The 16092-nt window shown below is 37.9% G+C and overlaps 2 protein-coding genes across 2 annotated transcripts; both read right to left on the bottom strand.

Annotated features, from left to right (window-relative positions):
- Positions 1-297: 297 nt before the first annotated feature.
- Positions 298-7901, bottom strand: Kdm5 (Lysine demethylase 5). Its single transcript, XM_088047349.1, has 11 exons — positions 7044-7901; positions 6824-6901; positions 6635-6773; positions 6415-6575; positions 6232-6366; positions 4842-4991; positions 4511-4789; positions 3886-4463; positions 3593-3830; positions 1289-3547; positions 298-1240 (listed from the first exon to the last, which is right to left on the bottom strand). The coding sequence occupies exons 1-11, from the start codon at positions 7278-7280 to the stop codon at positions 761-763; spliced, it is 4734 nt and encodes a 1577-aa protein (XP_087903475.1). The 5' UTR covers positions 7281-7901; the 3' UTR covers positions 298-760.
- Positions 7902-8760: 859 nt separating this feature from the next.
- LOC148167590 (uncharacterized) lies at positions 8761-15050 on the bottom strand. The gene is made up of 10 exons (XM_088047820.1): positions 14844-15050; positions 13834-14035; positions 13478-13574; positions 13241-13360; positions 10519-12762; positions 10171-10451; positions 9315-9518; positions 9209-9276; positions 9020-9162; positions 8761-8975 (listed from the first exon to the last, which is right to left on the bottom strand). The coding sequence occupies exons 1-10, from the start codon at positions 14988-14990 to the stop codon at positions 8897-8899; spliced, it is 3585 nt and encodes a 1194-aa protein (XP_087903946.1). The 5' UTR covers positions 14991-15050; the 3' UTR covers positions 8761-8896.
- Positions 15051-16092: the final 1042 nt, after the last annotated feature.

Here is a 16092-nt window from a genome sequence, read left to right as displayed (position 1 = left end):
AAAATTATAACACATTTGACTTATTTGTTTAAGTTTTCCTCATCATAGCATTCATAGCATAACAGCTGTTGGAGTTTTGACAATCCTTTTAATGAAGAAAACTTCTATCGTATGTTCAGGAAATTCTGTGTGGCATTTGACCATAAAATACACGTTCCTGTTTCATTTTACAAGTCAATAAAAAACAGAAAAGCTATGAAAATGTATTATGGATTGAGTTTATTATTATTCATTATAAAGAGAACAATGAATAGTTTAATTCTAATGAGTGATTTGGTAAGAATAAAAAAACATCGATTAGTATCCAAAAGTATTTATTGACAAAAAAATGCAGGGACAGTAATGTTATTATTAATAATACTTCCTTATAACTATTCAAAAAAATTATGATGATAAAACAAGAAAATATATAAAAATATAGATAATCTCTATTGCGCGTAAATGATGCACAAAGAAAGAAAAGAAATAAACGAACATAAATAAATAAAATTATAATAAGTCGAATGAATTTAGCTACAGCTCGCTCATCTGTACAAAAAACTTCCAAATTAATGAACTGAAGTTAAACTGTAATAAAAAGAACAATACAACTGAAGAAAAATCTATACAAAAAAGCATAATTATGAAGTAAAAATGATAATGATACAAGAAAATATTTTTACATTTCTTATCGTAAATTATCACAACTGAACAGTGTATACATTACCTATACTCTAAAATACTCATATCAGTCCAAAAGATGACTCTTGGACATTTATGACTAAAATTTGCACTGAACAGAGTCTTTAGATGTGGAAGGCTGGGTAAGAGTGGAACATTCGGAACTAACAGATGACAAACTATCCATGTTGTTCAGTGTTCCATAGGTATTTTGTGAACAGGTCATACAGATGTAGTCTTCGTCTTCACAAATATCCTGCGCTGACAAACCAACACAAGCCATATGGAACCATTTGTCGCATCCTCCATCACATTGAACCCAATCGACATTGTCTCCTGAAGGTTTGAGACATCCAGTTGCCGCACAACTATCTTCGTCATCATCTTCAGAACCTGTTGATTGACGACGACGACCTTTACGACGCGTTCCTTCCTTCTTCCCTTGTGAGTTTTCTTTGGTTTTCTGTGGTTTGGGTTTCTTAGTTTCGATTTCGTTCTTCGCTTTCGTCTTCTTCAACATCTCCACTTCGTCAGAACGACGCTTGCGGCCGCGCTTTGCCGGCGTTGTCTTCGAATTCATCTGAAAAAATCGGTGAGTAAAAGCAAAGTTTTATAATATGGTACTTACATCAAAATCAATCATAATCGCTTCTTTCTCTGGATCTCGTGACGCCTGTAGCAACTTCCACAACTGGAAAGTTTCGTCTAAGTAAACTTCAAGCAAATCTCCTTCCATTAGAAGTTCTTCAATTTGTTTCTTGATATCAGCGGGTATCTGTAGTTGGTACTCATTGTTATCAAACTTTGGGAAATGTAACGAATATGCATGTTCCCCCATTCGATCATCTGCAGATGCATATCCTTTAGAATCATCTGAAGAGTCTGTGATGTTAGTTTCTTCATTTTTATGGTCTTCTTGGTTAACTCCGCTGTAGGGTGCAATCTCCTGTACCCTCTGGTGGAGTTCTGGATTTTTATAAGCACGTTTAAGTTCACTGGTGATGATTTTCTCGGTTCTTTGTTTCGCTGCTGCTTCCGAATATTTCTGACTGAAAGACGATAATTTGTTTTTAGCTGCTTCAAGCTCAGGCTGTTGCATAAGTTGTCTTGCACGGTCTTGCCAGTTCATTGCACGTTCAGTAAGACTTTGTAAAGCTTCGCCTTCTGGTACTCTGACATACAACTTCTGCAGCGACATTAGCAGCAAGAGAATGGCGTCTAAGCGAGGGCGTTTCGTTCTGAAACAATTGGGACAGAGAAATTTACAGTCTTTGAATCCCAAATGAAGTGCGACGCTTGTGAAGTTTCCTTTGTACTTTGAAGACGCGACTTTAGGAAGGGAGACACAATTAGAATGAAACCAGTCCTTACAAAGTTCGCATTGCATCATCAGACCAAATAAATTCCTCTGGCAGACGCAGAACAAGGCTGACTCGTTGGGATCCATGTTCTTCTCCATATTTGCTCCACGTACTGTCCTAATTAATTCCATTTCTTTTTGTTCGGCTTCTTTAAACAAAGACACCACCGTCGCTGGGTCCATATCACTGGTTAAGTTAAAAATACCATGCTCGTCTTCTTGGTTTTTCCTTCGACATTTCGGGCCGCTAGTCATGTTAAGTCTCGGCGACAAAGCCTCCATCAAATTAAACGTGGAGTTCTTCCGCAAAAATGCGCGACTGGTCTTCTCTTTCCAAGAGTTTGCAGTTTCGAGGTACGACTCCAACTTGCTCACTTCTACTAAATGAAGAGCTAGTTGATGACCTTTCTTGATGAGCTCTTCCATGTCGTCGAAGTAAGGATAACATTCTGCTGAATTCATTTCTTCAAGCTGTCGCAACCAATCTCGAGCGCGATCCATGGCTTCAAAAAGGAACTCTTCTGATGGAAGATACGAATTGATTTGTCCGGCTTCTTTGAGGAGTTTGTCGACTTCTATGAGCACTTCGCTTCCTGTGTCTTTGAGAATTGCTTGAGCTTTCTCTTCCCATTCTTCACTTCTTGCGAGTAAAGTTTGTAGTTCGCTCAATTCATTCTCAATCTCCGGATTGGGTGGTAATTGGCTTCCGGTTTTGATAACGTTTTTTATCGACTCAAGTCCCAAAACCTCCGTTTTCTTCTTGTACGACAAGACGTCCATAAGCCAATTGCACTGACGTGACCTTATTTTAATACTACGTAAATTCGGAAGTTCTATACATAAATTATTTCCTTGACTAATGCAGGCATCTAAGTCTGAAATCGAGCATTCACTCAACTTCAAATCTAACAAATTTTTACTAGTCGTTTCAAATTTTTTAGTCTCTTCTAGTAACTCTTTAATACTCTTCGCTTCTTCTAAAACACAGACTAAACTATCTAATTCTTCATGAAACAGAATTAACTCTTTTAACGTCAGTTTGTACTTAGTGTCGGATGAATTTCGAGTTCTTGTACGCATTTTATTTAAATCTAATTGTTGGATAACTCTGGCGCATTTCTCAGCGTCTTCCACTGCATCTGTCAGAGTTTGAAGCAAATCACACTTTGGGAATTTCTTTCCGTCAGCTTCATTCAACAGAGCCTTCAGCTCTTGCAGTGTTAGAGTTTTAGGAGTTTTCGGATCCAGAGCATCCTTCACACGATTAACCCAATGATCAAACGACTCAGCTTTGAGTTTTAAACTCTTTAGCATAACAGGTAACTCATCTAACGTGTAACGATAACGAAGAGTGTAGTTTTCTGGATGACAACTGCATAAATTAGCATAATGCCGAAGACAAACAAGCACATCAGGTGAGCATTTGCACGTTACTGCAGAAAGGAAGCATGTAGTTTTACATGTGTCGCATTGTCTCTCGTCGTCAGGAAGCAACTCAAAAGCCTCACGTTCAGCATTTGACACACCCTAAATGAAATGATAAGAATCAGAAGAAATTTGGAACAAACTTACAGCATCCAAGAGATTTTTTCGGAGGGTTTTTTCAGTTTCCACCATTTGTAACATATCTTGGTATGTGGCGGCGGCGATTGTCAGTCCCAGCTTGTCAGGATCCAGAGCCATTTTACAGACAAGTTCGTCGTGGGAAAATACGCAAAAACGGCGCAAATTTGAGTAGTGTAGAATACATTCTCGGCCCATTCGCAGCCAATCAGCGGGGGCGAAATTCACAGCTTCAGCAAAATTGTATCTGGAATTACACGCGTGTTGAGCATTGGAAGTAAATCTTGGAATTGTAAACTCACCCTTGATTGAATCCCGCATGGTAAGCCCTCGGAAAAGTAACAACAAATTCCCCCGCATGCTGGTCCGTGCGGAAAACAGGAACTCCAGCTTTCATTAAAATATTTGGATTCATTATAGTAACCAACTGATGCAACAAATCCGGTTGTGACTGAAATAATTCAGGTGCTGCCGATTTCATGGTTTCTTCGAACGCTTCGGCCATTTTCCCAGGAACTCCATACCATGTTTTAGCTTCGCCCCAATGGAGATAATTAATGGAATAACTCCAATGATCCTCATTGTGCCAACAGAAAGTAGCGAAACACATCCCGACGTACATCCAAGGAACTTTCATCCCAGATATATCGGCGTTGATATAACCCAAAACTGAGTTCTCCAAAACCGGGAGATTGTTCAAATTCCATCCAGAATCGGCGTATTCTTTGTCTCCCGGTAGCAAGTTTAGAGAGGTTTTAGTAGGGAAGCCCGAGCCGTGGTCCATTGTGTGAAGATCAGCGCCATATTCGACAGTAACGTCTTCATCGATTGAAGAGACGATGCGCCAGAATTCCTTCTCGACGACGCCCGTTGGTACCACCTAAACCAACAGTAGTGTGTGATTGAAGAAAAGTGAGTAAAACGTACATGAACAGGCATGTTGAAGTACTCGGATTTGAACTGATCAGCCATGTCCCCAAATTGTTGTAAAGTGTACTCGCGTTGGGCTTGTTCAAATCCAAAAGCCTCCATCGGTTTGGACACTTCTTCGGCGACACATTTCGGACAACGCCAGTCACCTTTCGGTATCTCGTTCAGTGGTGGCATCAGGCAAAACGTGTGATAACTGTCATCGCAACCATCACACAGCAACATATATTCCTCCGAGTCGCCACGGTTACAATTGTGACAAACATACTTCGCCAACTATAAATAAAAAACCTGCAAAACGAAGAAACAAATCTTATTTAACACTTACAGGATCAAAATCGTAATTGACTGCTTTATTATTTCTCTTTTCTTCATCTTTACTAATCGCCATTTTCGGACCCGCTCCGTAGAACTGAAGACGCTTCAGCTCTTTGTTTTCATCCTTACACTCTTCTTTTATGTCTTCTTCCAACTTTGGCTAAAAACGTTTCGTGAACTTACGGTCGACTAGGTCAGTTAAGCAGGAAAAACGTCAGATTGATCACAAAGGTAAACATTTGAATCAGTTTACCTGTTTTACCGATAACAGTGCCTCGTGTTTCACAACAAAAGATAATTTGAACTTTCACGAGACAAAAAAAATACAGATCTAAGGAACTTGAACTGGAGAAGCAGATTCACGACGCAAAATAATAAAGTGACTCACTGGAGCAACAATTTCAAATATTTTTGATTCTGAATTAAGCAAAGGGGACCTCGGATTTAGAATCAACAAGCTATTCTGTTTTACATCAAAAATTACTCCATACTCGGTTAAATAATATAAACCGCCATTTAGTCTGGAAGTTTTCATATCTAAATCACAAAATGTCAGTTTAATCGAGGATTGATTTAGTCATCAATCACTTTGGAAAACTGCTCGAAGACGAAAACGCACATTTTGTTGCAATAAAATTAAATAATTCGCACTTTTATAGTCATTTTAACATCTATTTTATCGTATGTTTGAGAAACACTATAAATCATAAGTTATTTAATTTTTACGATGTTTTCTCATGCAAAGTTTAACGAATTTTAATTAAACAATTCCAAAAAAAATGATTAAAGACACACTAATTCAGCTTGCCATTCAAATATCTGATTCATATTTTGTTGTACACCGATAAGTGAGATATTGTCAGTTATATAATAGCTTTTTTTGCAACAAGTTGCAGCATAATCGAACAAAGTTAAATATTTTAAGCGACAGTATTTCTGCATGATTCACAATGCCGAATCACCGATTAGAATTCGAGTAATCGGCAAACATATGCGTAAAATCTCACAAAAGTCCATGATTGGAGCTCCAACTCGATTGTTTACTTACAATTAAAATGCCTGTCAAAATGACATACTTTTGTCTAAAATTAAAATGACAATCAAAATGTCAACTTTACGCAGCGATTGTAGAGAAAATATTTTTTGCATTTATAATAAACGCGAACACGGAACACCCTTGGATTTGTGGAATTTCCAATTTTTTTGAGCAAGGATGTATTTTTCAATATTGATTACTTGTCATATTTCGCTTAGAGGATCAAAATATTATTCTTTGCATTTGAAAATAATGAGTCGACACATTATGCAACGAAAAACACAACAGTGTTGACATTTTTTTCCACGAATTGAATGAATCAGTTTTTCCTGCTTAAATGAAGGAAATTCAAAAAAATAGTTACATCAACTTCAAATCGTTTTGACCGGCGGGCATGTTTTTCAGGTGGTGGTTTGATGGCCATCCTGCCTACGATCCCATGCGGTTTATAGTCTTTGTCCGCTTTTTCGTTTTCTTCATTAAGTGGTGATGTCATTTTCTAAAGAAAAGTGTAAAAAGCGTGTTTGATAGGGTGGGTGAGACTTACGAAGTTGAGGGTTTTCCCTTGTTTAAAAAGATCAAATGGGTAGAGTAACCGTTCATAATGCGTTTTGAGGATTGTTCCTATGCTACTTTTGCCAGGAGGATATCCCATGTTAATGGCAATTCTCGACCATTTCCTGTCTTTGGTTGCTTGTTCAAAACCACCTATTTAAAAAATGTAAAAAGACCGATAAAAAAAATTTGATTAGAATAATTGAGTTTACCTTGGCTTTGTACAATGCTGTGTAACGTGTACAAGTCAATACAACGTTTTTCTACCATTGGGATTTTAAGTGTGGAACCCTGGAGTTCCCAAAATTTCGCGATTTGGTCAAGGAAATTGAGTTTGACGCGAGTTTTTGCCTAAAATTAAGAGTTATTTTTGGAGGTCACAATAAAAAATTTGGGGGTACCTCGAGTTCATTTAGTCTTTGTATTCTGGGTGTGAATCTGAGTTTGTCAACATCCACAGCAAAAGGTGGTTGCCAGTTCTAGAAAATAAAGGAAAATTGAATAGTTAAGGATATAAACATGGCAGCCAAGTCATTGTAATCATGAGAGCTATTAATGGAGCTGAAATTAAAGCAGGAGATTCCCTGCCACTAGTTCAAAGTCTACATAAAACTGACTTACTGGAGGCGGTTTGATCTTGCAAATTCCCGATCCTTCAGCATATTTTCGGATTTTGTTGATGTATTCTAGGGGATCATTAAATTCTTCTTCAGTTGGGAAGAAGACTGGTGCTTCAGGAGGAGGTTCAAATTCGAAGGTTTCTTCTTTGTAGCCATATCCTGAGTCGTGTTTAGGTGTGTTTTTCGCGTTGCCATGAGTTTTAACAGGACTGGCAGTCTTATCCAGTTTTGTGGTCATTTTTGGTAATTTTACATAATTAAGTCCTAAAAGAAAAACCCACACTGGATTTCCGCACACAAAATCACAGGAAAACTGCTCTAGGACACGATATAAGTCACTGAATAATCATCAGCTCGGGAAAAGTTACTTTCCAGAAGATTAGCGAGGTACTCTACCTGGCCGTCACTATGGTTTCATTTACGAACGAAAATCCACTCCGATTTTACACAATTTTCACAATAAACACTCTTCGAACTTTTCACGACACTTTTCACTCCGATTTTTCACTATTTCTTTATTTTTTTCTTCTGTAAGACACAACAACATTACATGTAATATCCCCCACCAGCCTCATCGATTGCTTGTGGAACTTGCGAGTAGCAACATAACAAAGATGGTCTACACTTAAAATTAAAATACCTTTTCTATGAATTGATTATTCCTCGCAATATAACTTTTGCGACTTTTCACACATTATATAACTCATTTTAATTAATTTCACCACCTAACACCTTCCTGGAACATAATTCTAACAAAAGACAACTTTTAGGTTAACTCGAAAGGTACGTGACGCGTTGTTGACCAGTTTAGTCGTGATAATCCACATTTTAACTGCCAAATCCATGGCCATACCGCTACTTTACTGACTCACTATCCAGCCATTATTTCGGGACGTGTATATTTGGCTGCATAACGTCCAGGCGTAATCACAATAAACCAATTTCACTTTTCTAATCACACGATAAAAAAATAATCAATAGTAAGATTTGATAAGGGACACAGTGACGTTTGTTTATTTATTTAAGCGATACAGGGAGAAATATTGATAAAAAGTTATACAAACTGATAAAATTCTGTAACTGGAGATATGCACACGTTGATATCATTAGTCATTCTCATTAGCTCATTACGTTTACTTAATTTATTGTTTTTTTATTCTTAATTACACCGTAGAGACGAAACTGATAATGTGATAACTGAAAAATATGACACATTGAGAAAGCCTTGGAATTTTGACACTGTTAGAATCAGACTAATGATAATACTGATAAAATTAAAAACAAACACTCAAATGCACCAATTTGTTTATCTTTCAATCAATGACGAGTTAAATTTTGAAGCCCTTTTCAAAATAAAAAGATAATCAATAAATTCCTAGAGCGACCAATTTCCATATAATATAACTTACAAGTCAGTTAATTACGCTGCATACATATTTCAAAACTGACCGAAGATGAAGAAATGATTTTTAAAAGGGCCAAGGTTTCAAAAACTAGTTTTGAAACTGCTTCTCGTGACCACTGTAAGATGTCGCCAGAATTGTTTTTTTTCGGCAATAACTTTGGACCAACACCATGAAGATGGCTCTGCCTAATTTAAAATGAGTTTTAGGTACAAATATTTAAAATAAGGGAGTAACTCAACAACTCAAGTAGTAAAAGGGAACGAGACTAATTACTAAGAAAAAAACGATGAAACTGGAAGAAAAAAGCAAAGAGAGCTTCCATGTGTAATTATTAAAGTGAGTAAATAGTTACAAATGTAAATAACTATTTTTCTATCAATTAACAACTATGATAAACAATTCTACGCGTATTGTACTTAAGGGCCGCTGGAAAATTACGTGCTCAGACTCATTTCTTTCCTTGATTGATGGCGTTGCCTGTAATACTTAAAATCTCAGGAAATCTTTTCAAAATTTCGGCGTAATGACTGAAATAACATCATTATTCTCTCTCAAATTATTGATTCCGTACCTGTCATCAAACAAATTGACTGAATTTCTAGGCGTATCAACTTTGTGGTAGTCAACTTTGGGTCGTGTTAAATTGTATCTTCTAGTACTCGTCCTTGTCTGTCGTGGTTCTATTCTGGACGATGGGATGCTTGACTCACTTCTCTGGAACAAACTCTTTTTATTTGTCGACATTTTTTCATAATAATACTTTTTGTCTTTTCGTTGTTTTCGATCTTGAGATCTCCGGTAATTGGGGCTGCATGTAAACATTTTCATCTACGAAAATGATGATGACTGCACAAATTGCGACTTACTTTCGTCTTGGGATTTGTACATTTCTTGTTTCCCGCTGATTTTTGGAAAGTGTGACTTCTGATCGTTATCTTCACCCAATCCAGAGTCGGACTGACTTGGACAGTTGTAGTTTTTATGCGAATCGGGAAATTTCAGACACATTTCCAAATCGGGAGCAAACTGACCGTAGGTGTTCGTTCCACTTACTGTGACGGACCATTCGCCTAACAAAAGGGAAATTTCAAGTAAAAAAAAACAAGTTGATTCATCATTCCGATGAGTCACTCCGTGGGTGTCCGTCTATTATTTCATATTATTTTCAGTGGGAAAAATAAGTTCGTTTTAAAAAATCGGGACGAATCATGGAAATGTTGTCTTAGCGGTGTTGATTTTGCGTCCCACAGCGAGGATCGATAACATGTCTAATGAATAAATTTGTAGGTCTTGATAGCGGGTCAAGGCTGATATTTTGATTAGGAGAACAAATGATGGAAAAGATTAATATTAATGTTTCGGAAAATTTTCGTATTAATGTCCCGAAATTAAGGTAAATATGCCACGCATCGAAAACTATTACTGGACTCTAGAAGAAAAGCGTGTTAAAAAAAAAATTGGTGCTTCGACACCATATGGGGTAAAAATAGATTTAAAGACAAAGTATTATATATTCGAAAATCCTTTGCAGTGTTCCAAGCACCTATTAATTGTCTACAGCTGCATGCACAAGCTTGAATTATGGAGTTTAAACCCTCAAGTAAAAAAAATGTTGATGAGTTAAAAAAATTTATTAGCATAATCGTTAATTTCATGTAAAATTTATTAACATTTTTATATCAGTCATGTAACAAAAAATGTGCCCTCAATCTAGCCCCTTACCGAGATGTTTAGCCACTTCTTCACTGTTAATTTTATGTCTTTGTTTCCTCTGACTGTTATACTTCTTGTATCGTCCATTGGATGGAGGCAGCAACGTCTTTTTTTGGACTTCACTGCTAGAGCTGTAGTTCCCGTTGGATTCGTACGGGCATTTGTCTCTTTTGACGACGTCATAGGCTGCATTGCTGTACGAAGAAGTCAGTTCGTTTCTAACAGTTTCTTCCATTTCATTGATAGTTCTGTCATTACTCTCCAATTTCTTTCCTAAATAAAATCGAGAACTTAGACAATAGCCGCGATAAATAACTGTGCTCTGGTTTAATCTACGTGCATTAGGGATCCTGATACTTTTTGGAAAGATTAATACCTTCGTCGGACGTACTATCAGGAGATCCTCTATTATTATGAAGCATATAAAACGTGATCCAACCTTTCGGTATCGACGAAAAGTTCTCGTCTTTGACCACAGCAATCGCAGCTTTGCCTTTATAGTTACCGTCGTCGTTTTTTAAATCGTTGTTATTAGAAGCGTCGTTTTCCGTCGACGATTGGAACGAGAGTTCTTCAGGAATAACGTCAAATCTACGATAAGCCTTCGTGGGAGTTTTGACCGACTTCGGAGAATTTTCCGCGTTTTCTTGCTTACTAACCGACGCTATCTCTGGAATGTTCAATGTCTCGATTAAAATATTCGCGATAAGTTGATCCAATTTCGGATCGCTGATGGGAGTACTATCAAGGTCTAAAAAAGACGGCTTCTGAGCTTTGCTTTTCGGACTGATTTTGGGGAGTTTTTGGTTCACTAAAACAGGAATTTTTGATTTCGATTTTGCAAACGCAGGTTTATCAGTGTCGACGCATTCCATGATTTCTAAAATCTCGATTCTTTTGCTGGAGTCGTTAAATTCGGTCTTGTGGTAGATGCGCCTGGGGCCGTAATCGTAGAGATATTCGTTTTTGCTCGTGTAGATCGGCGATAACTTCTCGGTTCTAGATTTGAGTTTGGGGGTCCACTGCGTTTGTTTGGTTCTTGCAGAATAGGAACTCTCGGAGTTTTCTTTTGCAGATTTTCGTTTAATCGGTTTAGTTCGCGTTTCTTTTCTATCTTCGTGTCTACTTCTATCGATTTTAATTCTTCTAAACGACTCGATGCTAGGCAAAAGAGGTTTATTGCTTCTTTTTTTTGCTTTGCCGTAATTGACTTCAGGGAGTAAACTATTGGAGTTGACATCGCTATTGTCAACTAAACGAATATGGTTGCCGTTTTCGCTGGCACTTATGTAATTACTATCACTTCTAGATGAACTCTTGCTTTGGAGTTTCTCCTCGCGCTTCTGTTGTCTTCTAGCTAATCTATTTCTAACTTTCAAAGGAAGATGATCTGAGACCGCCTTAAATTCGGCTTTGCTGTCGATTTCGATGGGGATGAAAAACGCTGTTGGTTTACTCGGTTTTTTATCACTGTTATCTGGAAGCTCTAACGACACATCACTTCTGTTGGCGACGAGATCACTTTGAGTAGGATCCGTTCGTAGTGACGACGTGTCTTCTAAACTATCAACTAAACTAACAGTATCTGATTCCTTATCCGTTGATTCTCCGGAAGAAATATTAACCTCCATGGAAGAAGTGTGCGGTCTTGCAGAGAATCGCGGAACAGCGACATGAGGGAGTTCTGGCGGCTTAGTGTAGTTACTCCCGATCCCCACGTTACCAATCATGCATTTAACAATCCGACTATGTTCAGAATTATCGACAGTTTCGTCACGTTTTAGAAAAAAACTAGGGATTTGTTTCACTTGAACTACCTTCGGCTCACTAACTTCAACCTCACTGGATTGTTTCTTAACATCTTGCATAACTTGGCTAAAAATCAAGTCTAAAGTCGATTGGCTTAACTGCACGTTCGAAATCACGTTCACGTTCGTCGTACCGACAGTTTGCGTGGCGATTTCGTTCGCTATTGAATACTTGACGAACGGAGGGTCCTTCACTAGAGAGTTGTTGAAGTCTTGGTTGGAAACTTCCGTGTCTTCCATGATGTCTTTGCGGATCTCTGAAGGTGTCGAGATGTTATTGTTCGTTGATTCGGAGAAATTAGATCGACTGTTAGTGTAAGCGGAATCCGAATTATCCGAGAATGTCGTATAACTCGTGTATCTATCAGTTTCCGTCGTGGTTTTCGGTGTCGTCGTCGTCGTCGTGGTGCTCATGCTCTCCGTGTTCTTCCTCTTCATTTCATAGACTTGGTGCTTGGGCGACATTTTCCTTGGAGGCGTCCGCTCGTCGTTCACTCTCTTCAGATGCTCCGGGGACGAATGTACGGAAGTTAACGAGTGCGTTGATCTTCCAGAGTACAACTTCCCGTACCAATGCTGCCATTCGTAAAAAGACCCCGAAAATCGACTTGTTAGTGGTTTACTATGGTTCCACAATCTTCTCAATAACGTGGTTTTCCGCATCAAATCTGGATCTCGCTTTCTGGATAAATTCGAGTCACTCCCAGATTCCAGCTCGTTTCGATAGTGGATTTTCATTTCCGGTTGATTGGCTACGTCGTCTTGAGACTCCGAGCGTTGGGCCAGCATGTGCCTTTAAAAAAAACTATTTTAGAACAATACGAACGTGGAAAGTACCGAGGATTTAGTTTTATTATTCCATTACACACGTTTAGTGGTCATAAAGTTTTCACCCACGTCACGGTCGGGTTTAGATCGATAAAATAATTATAGGAAATACCCTTTTTAAGAAACGATCTTCGTCGAGACGAATTTTAGAACGCGTTCAATGTCGCGATATTTTCGTGTCGCCGGATACTAGGAATTCCTTACTAATTACATCGAGACGCCACTCCAGGAATTTTTCAAATCGAGAAAACTAGCTATTTATAGTGTAAATATTCCCGGTTTTGGCAAGATTTTTGCGCAGCTCGGCATGTCTTTTCATAAATTACTAATAAAAACAGCGGTAGAGATGTGCGTGACCTACACTCCCATCGATTGGTTGCTTGAAGGAGGGGAATTTTAGACCGTGAGTCACCGTTTTTATTAAAAAAAATTCAAAATCTTACTTTCTCATTATAGTTTCAGGTGCGCTGAGTCTTCTTCTCGGGAGAACAGGAGAGAGGATCTCGTTTGAGGAACTACTCGACTTGCTCCATTTGTGTTCCATCGCTTTGCCGCAACTGAAACTGAAAAATCGGATTTCAGTAATCACTCCGCTTCGACGTCTCCTCAGACGCGAACTGAAACTGCTGCAGATACTTAACGGAGCGCGACTAAGATATTTTTTACGAGCGATTTCGTACCTTTTTCCTGAAACTTGTCGGGGTATCCACGCCTTTCTGATTTCCTCCAACACTTCTGGTAAATCAAGAGTTTTCTTCTTCCGGTTAGCGAAAAATCCTGCCAAACAAAGCAATCAAACACACGTTGAAAAATGGTCAAAGTGAAGGCGGTTCGTGTTCGTGAATAAAATAGAATGAGGGGTCGATATTTGTATAAGTGACTGATCCATATTGTTGTCTCGCTTCGGTTTCGTGGTTTTTCCCAATACTCCGTCTCGTTTCTTGTAAAATGTGTCGTACCTCAGTTGCATAGGTCAAGGTTCGTCTTAAGAAAACCGCCGCAACTGGTGTCGAGATTGGTAATTTTTTCTACTCACCTGTGAGATATTTGGTCAGCGAGACGCAGGAACGTCGTTTGAACGGTTTGAAACGTGAACGAACCGAGAAAAGAGAAGAGTCGCCGCGACGCCAACTCCGGACTGAAAGGCGTCGAGACGCCGACCTTTCAGGAGGACGTGTAAAAGCTCGTATTGAAAACGGTGGCGACAGGCAGAACACACACAACGGATTTTTGGAGATCTGAAATGAAATTCCCATTCAGCTGCAGCGGCTTGGATCGATATTAAATTAGGTTTTAAATATTGCAGGGAGCAACAATTGAGCCACGCTCATGCTGCGGGGAATTTTAGATCTTATTTAATAATAAATAAGCCGAACTGTACAGTTTAATACTCATAACAAAGAGTACCAAGAAAGTTATTTATAACACTCATGAAAGAACAATAAAACTTTTCAACAAATTAATCCTGGAAGCACTAGCGACATGATTTATGAGTTAAACTATCTAAATATGAATTTTTGTTTTATTTAGTTTAGTTGTGAAATGACAAGTCGTTGACATCATTCATTCGATAATCATCTTTAAATCATTGGATACTTATTTAGGTCGCAAGAACACCACCCGTTATAGATTAACATGTAATTATAGAAACCGGAAGCAATGAGGTCTAGACCTCCGGCGGAAATTGAAAATCATTTTGCCCCACATTTAGTACTTAATTTTATATTGACATTGCGATAAGATGGTAAATAATTGAAGATAAAACAGTTCATTTTACGCGCGCTTTTGATTATCATTTTTTAACAAAGAAAGCGCTGTGTAGAAATGTGGAACTCTTCTATAAAAAAAGTTTATTTTTGTTGCAAGATGGTAGCACATGTTTACCGCGGCACCGAGTCAATCTCAGCGTTAAAACTAAACTTTAAGTGTAAATATACTCACCCTATTTGAACGACATTATGTATTAATATTGTTTATATTTCCTACCGTTAATAATTTTTAAGTGTGTTTATACAAATTCCGCGACTTTTCCACAGTTCCACTTACCTTTGTTTCTTCTAACATTTCAAAAGACCAACACTTGAACACATTTGAGTTAAACCAGATTCTATTTCGCGCTCGATTAAGCAAAAATAATTTTACCACTTGACTCAGTACTATCAAACCTGAAACAAGAAATTCCACGAGAATCATACAGCGAACACGTAAAGAACTTGTGGGTTTTAAAGTAGTTCCCAAAGAGTTTTTCACGACTATCGACATTCAGTAGATATAGTTCAAACGGTATCAGGTAGTGCGCTTCCCTAAATTATTTGGGTGAAATCAATATGCCAAAGTTGGTTTAAGCTCGAACAGATGATGTGGGGAAGCAAGTAATGGAAACATTTCAATAAACATTGAAGATGCTCCCTGACATTGGTCATTTACACGTTTTTAATGTTATTTATCTAACAATAAAAATCTATTTAGGGTCGTTGCCACAAGTTTCCCGGTAACAAAACGTTTTGTTCGGGGAAAGCTTTAGAAAATTTTACAAAAGCTGCATTAAATCGAAAAGCGATTTCTCATTGTACCTGTCAAACGCTACTTTAATCAGTTTTTTGTTAAATGTTGTATAATAAGTATTAAAAAAGACACACTAACTGCACTTTCTTTACGTTATTGGAAACAAGCTTGTTCCACGATTTAGACTTGAATACAAGTTTGGAAATTTTAATGTCAGAGACGCAGCACCTAGAGGAAGTTTTCTTGACCAGGAGTTCAATCCATAACCTCCTGTTAACAGAAAGATTGTACGTAACAGAACCTGTCCAATCTCCAATAAATCAACAAGAAATTACTACCAGGAGTCCATCATGCATTCCTCTCGTCTGTTTATCCCTTTGACACCAGATTGATTCAGTACCAGGCGCGTTCAAGTAAGAGGTATTCAATCGGCGGTGTTGGTATTTGGCTTCAAAAATTGAAAAAAAGATTGCTTAACCATTGATTAATTAATTCTGCGTAAAATGAGCACCAATACTTTAATATTGCTTCATAAATAAGCGAAAGTCGAAACTTCCAAACTGAAAAAAATAAAAGTTTGAATTCGAACAATTGAAAATCAATTTCTAAGCTGAAAAATCGCGGGAAAAACGATTCCGAAAAGAGTTTCTTAATATTTGGCTTAATTCCGGAGATATCGAGCAAAATCGTCTTCGAACCTCCAAAATTTTGACCCTTTGGCGACTACCCAAAATTTCAAACGCCTGTAACTCAGTTATTTGTTGACTGTCGGAAAAAAACAATGGCGGTT

The sequence above is a fragment of the Gnatocerus cornutus genome, chromosome 10, assembly GCF_029298725.1.
Source record: "Gnatocerus cornutus isolate USDA-ARS CGAHR chromosome 10, icGnaCorn1.1, whole genome shotgun sequence".
Classification (NCBI taxonomy): Eukaryota; Metazoa; Arthropoda; class Insecta; order Coleoptera; family Tenebrionidae; genus Gnatocerus; species Gnatocerus cornutus.
Note: the sequence above shows the minus strand (reverse complement) of the source record. Positions and strands in the feature narration are given on the sequence as shown.